General features: G+C 37.7%; 1 protein-coding gene across 2 annotated transcripts in view; it reads left to right on the forward strand.

Annotated features, from left to right (window-relative positions):
• Window positions 1-5,794, forward strand: part of LOC145252503 (centriolar satellite-associated tubulin polyglutamylase complex regulator 1-like) — a 90,379-nt gene extending 84,585 nt beyond the window's left edge. For both annotated transcript variants that reach the window (XM_080112008.1, XM_080112007.1), the window contains one exon: window positions 5,600-5,794. In XM_080112008.1, the coding sequence (XP_079968134.1) occupies window positions 5,600-5,608 (9 nt within the window). In that variant the 3' untranslated portion in view covers window positions 5,609-5,794. The remainder of the gene's footprint in view (window positions 1-5,599) is intronic.
• The last annotated feature ends 206 nt before the right edge of the window (window positions 5,795-6,000 follow it).

Here is a 6,000-nt window from a genome sequence, read left to right on the forward strand (position 1 = left end):
ATCACTGCCATCTGGAGTTGTTGTCGTCTCACCACGTTTTTTTTAGCCAAGTAAGCCTCTGGCCGGCTTTGGGTAGGATTGAAACCGCTATCTTCAGACAATGTCCATCTGGAACCATAGAGATTCAACGTCTCTATCAACTGCGCCATGGGCCCGAAGAGCGATCAAGGTTGTGAAAAACAACAACTAATAAAGATGAGAATAATAGTCCGAAATATCCGTGCATGAGGTCGCTAAGCTAATAAAAAACCTAGATTCCAGTAAAGCAACTGGCCCTGATGGCATCCCAATTATAGTGTTAAAAAAGCTTCAACCAGAACTTGCTCCCATACTTACGAAACTATTTAAGCGCTGCCTTAAGGAGAAGTGCTTTCCGACCCCCTAGAAGACCTCATCAGTTTGCCCTGTATTTAAGAATTCAGGTGATAAGTCATCTCCCTCTCAGTACAGACCAATAAGTCTCCTGTGTGTTATGAGTAAGTTGCTGGAATCAATATTAAATAGAGAAATAGTCAACCACCTCAGCAGGAATAACCTTCTTAGTGACACACAATATGGTTTCTGCTCTGCAAGATCTACCGCAGATGTGCTGACGGTTATATCCCACAGGATTAGTAAATCTCTTGACAAAGGCTTCCTTTCTAGGACAATTGCTCTTGACATATCAAAGGCCTTCGACAAGGTATGGCATAAGGATCTACTTCACAAGATTTCCAGCTACGGTATAACTGGAAATGTTTTCTCTATCATTAAATCATTTCTCTCCGATAGGCTCATAAGAGAAGTGGTAGATGGACAAAAATTGGAGGCCTGCAATATAAATGCTGGAGTCCCTCAGGGGTCAATCCTGGGCCCAACTCTCTTCCTGATCTACATCAATGACCTCCCTAAACACATACTTAAATCATTCGTTGACATCTATGCTGATAACACGACCATCTACGGTAACACATCAAAGGCTGTAAATGACAAAGTTCTCTCTGATTCTCTCTCCTCTGATCTCGAGCGCGTGGTTCAGTGGGGGAAGATGTGGCTAGTTACCTTTAATGCATCCAAAACCAAACTCCTATCCTTACATCATCAACACTCTGATCCCCAGATGGCATCAATTGTGATGGATGGCTCTCGTCTGGGTGAGGCCCCGTGTTTTGACAAGCTTCTGGGTTTGACCTTTACTCCTGATCTGAAATGGAACACGTACATCAAGTCTGTTTCCAAGGTCGCTGGAAAGATGGTGGGATCCTTCTACCGCTCCAGAAGATATCTCACTACTGATGCAATTCTCTATCTATATAAAAGCCAAGTATGTCCAAGGATGGAATACTGTTCACATATCTGGGCAGGAGCTGCCAAAAACAGCCTATCATGCCTTGACAGAGTACAAAATAGACTTCGTGGTTTAGTGGGGGATTCCCTTTTCTCTACCCTGCAACCCCTCTCCCACAGAAGAGACGTTGCGAGCCTATCCTTGTTTTATCGTTATTTTCATGGCAGGTGCTCGTCTGAACTCCAATCCCTGGTCCCCCCTCGCCAATCTTTCACGAAAAACACCCGTCTAGCTGAATCCACTGTGAAAAATTTCCCCCACTCTATATCTGTGCCTAAATCAAAACGCGGATTCCATGAACAAAGCTTCTTTCTTAGAACTGCACGCCTGTGGAACTCTGTTCCGTCTGCCTGCTTCCCTCCGGACTACAACTTGGATGTCTTCAAGTCTAATGTTAACAAATTCCTAATGAACCGCCCCCTTAAGTAAACACTTCATCAAATCTCCACACTAACATAATGTACTTGCAATAACCCTTATCCCTGAGTGGCTTCCGGGCCTTCATAAGTGGTGATCTCTGTGTAAAAAAATAAATAAATAAATAAAATAAATTAATATATATAATGCTCATCTCAAAAATGAATTCCAATTAAGGAATAATATATATACCAATCCGTACGGACTCGACTATGGAAGATCAGATAATAAATAAACATGGATTTATAAGATCAAAGAATCCAACTTTGATCGCCCTTCGGGTTTTTATCCTTGATCTCCCAAAATCAACAAAGATTAAGCCATTTCTGTAATGATCTGGTCCCTGTTGATTTTGCGGCAGAGTTTAGTTCTGTGCAGTTCTAGGAGGTCCACCCTCCCAGGCCTTGCTTCTCTCTTTGAGAAGGGGTTAGTTTATTGCTAATTACCTGAGGCGCCCTTACTGGGAAATGCCGACGGGGCTGCCTAGGTACTTTTTTCAGGTCAGAATGACCCTCCTTGGGGGCGCTGACTTCTCAAACCCACTTTCTGACCCTGGTATCTCAGTTCTTGCAGTGGGAGAGAACTGAACTTTACTCTCTTGACACTTCCTCCTTTGGAGGAAGCTGGTTCAATATGCCTAGGGTGAATGCCATGTCATAGAAGATGAAGAAGAAGATACAAAAAGAAAGTAGAAAGGCAGGCTCATAACTTTTATTTGACCCCTATTTTATGATTTAGTCCTCACATTCCATAAGTGATGTACAAAATTTATTAAATCAAGTGTTTAAGCTAGGAATATAAAAATGAAAAAACTGACCCTTAATCCATGGATTTTCACAGATAAGCTCTTCTCATCAGAAGGACAAAAACCAATGAAATAAACTAGTGGGACCTGTGGAAATTCCACAGCAGCATCTTTCATGTGTAATATATTGTTGTTGGGCATTCTATGGACGTTTAGCATGAATGGAGACCTCACATTATTGTAGCCCTTTTTTAAAACTGTAAAGTAATTTGGTTAATATAGTGCCAGAATATATCTGGTTATTACGTTTTATCTCCAATATCCTTATAGGGGTCTGTTGCATATTTCCATTGTATGGATGCAAACAGAAACCCCACGATATCATTATACCATTATTAAACAGAACAATCCTAGCCAGAAGACCTAGAATTTTAGTTTCATCATTTTTTTTTTTTTAATCTGAATTGTTTATTTTTTAAATTGCATCTTCAGTGATCGGGAGATCCTATTTAATCAAAATGAGGATACAAGGTGATAATGTACTACGGACATTAAATTAGTGTATCTATATACTAACTAGCTGGACGTCGGCATTTCTCGGTCGTACAATATGCTTTTATTCAGTGGAATAATTCATATAAAAACACAAAAAAAAAAAAAAAAAAATAATAATGATAATGTAGTTCATCAAATTCCGTCTGTGTTTGTTTACAATATCACGTCAGCTGATATTTGGGCTTGACGAGGAATGCCCTGCAAAAGTTCAGTGTGAATGGAAAACCTCACATTATTATTGTAACCCTTTTTTAAAACTGTAAAGTAATTTGGTTAATGTAGTGCCAGAATATATCTGGTTATTACGTTTTATCTCCAATATCCTTATAGGGGTCTGTTGCATATTTTCGTACGTTTTCGGCCACTGTAACCTTTGATCTTCTAGTACATCTTTTAAAACCTGGGAATCTTCATGTCAAACTCAAGAACCAATCAGGAAGTTAAAACCGAACGTTTTATCTAATGGATACATTGTTCTCATTCTGTCAGCCATGACTAGGTAACAGTCTTAATTTACTAGCGGGACCTGCGGAAATTCCTCAGTAGCATCTTTCATATGCGATATATTGCTGTTGGGCATTCTGTGGACGTGTAGCATGAATGGAGACCTCACAATATTATTGTAGCCCTTTTGTTAAAATTGTAAAAGTATTTATCGAAGTAATCTGTTTAATGTGGTCATTCAATACAAACATAATTACAATAAATCAATAAATTTTGTACATCGCTTATGGAATGTGAGGACTAAACCATAAAATCGGAGTCAAATAAAAGTTATGAGCCTGCCTTTCTACTTTTGTTTTGTATCTTCTTCTTCACCTATGACATGGCATTCACCCTAGAAAGGACTTGTCCTGCCTTGATAGAGTTCAAAAGAGACTTCGTAGCCTCGTAGGGGATGTCCTTTTCTCTACCCTGCAACCTCTTTCTCACAGAAGAGATGTTGCAAGTTTGTCTCTGCTTTATTGTTATTTTCATGGCAAGTGCTCGGCTGAGCTTCAATCTATGGTCCCCTCCCCTCTTGCCAAACTTTCACAAGAAACACCCGTCTAGCAGAAAACACTATCAATAATTCCCCCCACTCTTTATCTGTGCCTAAACCTAAACGTAGATTCCATGAACAAATCTTCTTCCTTAGAACTGCACGCCTGTGGAATTGTCTTCCGTTTTCCTGCTTTCCAGATGACTACTATATGGTTGTCTTCAAGTCTAATGTAAACAATTTTTTGATGAGCCGTTCGATATAAGTTAACAAATTTACTGAATTTCCATTACTAACGATTACTATATTGTCCAATTTCTACTGTACACTCTTTAACCCTTATACTCGAGTGGCCTCTTGGCCTTGATAAGTGGTGATGCCTATGTAAAAAAAAAAAGAAGGAATTAAAAAAATGTCGACTATGAAAGAATTTCAAAATATTTGGTACAAATGAATGCTCTGAACTAAAAATGTTGAGTATAAGATTGACTTTAGATCGATAAGATCGATAACAGAGGATAATACAAAACGGAGAATAAACAGAACTAAATTGCTCCATAATAAAAAATATAATAAAAATGTTTTTTATTTAAAAAAATGTTTTTTTTTATTTTTAAATTTTTTTTATTTGTGTATTCATTTTTTTTTTTCTTTTTTTTTTTGCGGACTGTTATCCTCATCTTTGTAGTTGTTTCACCATGTTTTAGCTATTTCCAGGTTGGTATCCGGGAGTGTGTTTAACTCACAGAGGGAGATACCCCCCCCCCCCCGAATCAAGACAGAAAGCAACGGAGAAACTATCATCTTTACTTGCCTTCCCGAGATTACCATTGAAGAGCCGTGGTCACTGTTAAAACAGCAAGGCCATTGCATGTATTATTATGTACTTACTAAGATTATTTTTTGTTTTATTTTTGCAATCCTTTGTGATGGCGCTTTATAATTTGTTCATTCTTTTTACAAACTGTTATCCTCATCTTCACAGTTGTTGTTGTTGTTGTTGTTGTTTTACCATGTTTCGGCCAACTCATCCTCTGGCCTTCTGCAGGTGGTTAACTGCGGCCGAATATGAATGCCGAGTCTTGTAATGTATCCCCAATAATTACTGCCTTCCATAGTTGTTATCTCACCACGTTTTGGTCAACTTAACTTCGGGGTCCGTGGCGCAGTGCATAGTGGCGTTGAGTCTATGATTTCAGATGAGCATTGTCTGAAGATAGCAGTTTCAATCCTACCCAAAGCAGGCCAGAGGATTAGTTGGGCCAAAACGTGATGAGACGACAACAACTATAGAAGGCAGTAATTACTGGGGATGCAGTTACAAGACTCAGCATTCCTATCTCGTCATGGTTAACCACCTGAAGAAGGCCAAAGGTCGAGTTGGCCGAAACGTTGTGAAACAACACCTATGAAGATAACAGCCTGCAAAAAAAATGAATGCATAAAATTGATCTCGTCAAGAAAATTCAAAAGCATCAGAAAAGGTAGAAATTTTGATGTTTTATAAAAATGTAAGATTTGATTTCCCATCATTTGATGAACGTATAATTTTGTAATTTTTGTTTCTTTTAAGTTTCTCTGATATTTTGATGAGACTGAACTTTCGATGGGAAGAAATTTGAGAAAATCAGAAATGAAGAAAATGGAAACGAAAAACAGCAACAGACAAAAACGAAAAAACTGATTCGTCTCTAGAAAAAAACAGAAATGAAGAACAATCATAACATAACATTAATAAAAAAACAATTTTTTTTTTAGAAAAAAAAAATTTATATTTCATTGAAAAAAAAGTTTGATGTGGCTGAAATATTTTATTTATGATATTTTCATTAATTGAAAAAACTCTAGCGTTATATTTGGTTTCTAAATGATTTTTTTTTAATTTTCAATAATTGACACTTTATGTATAAATATTGAATCTATTCATATATATATATAAAAAAAAAAACGGGGCCCAAGTCTAATTAGGCCCCG

Source organism: Euprymna scolopes, chromosome 29, assembly GCF_053919585.1.
Source record: "Euprymna scolopes isolate OS-2025 chromosome 29, ASM5391958v1, whole genome shotgun sequence".
Taxonomy (NCBI): Eukaryota; Metazoa; Mollusca; class Cephalopoda; order Sepiida; family Sepiolidae; genus Euprymna; species Euprymna scolopes.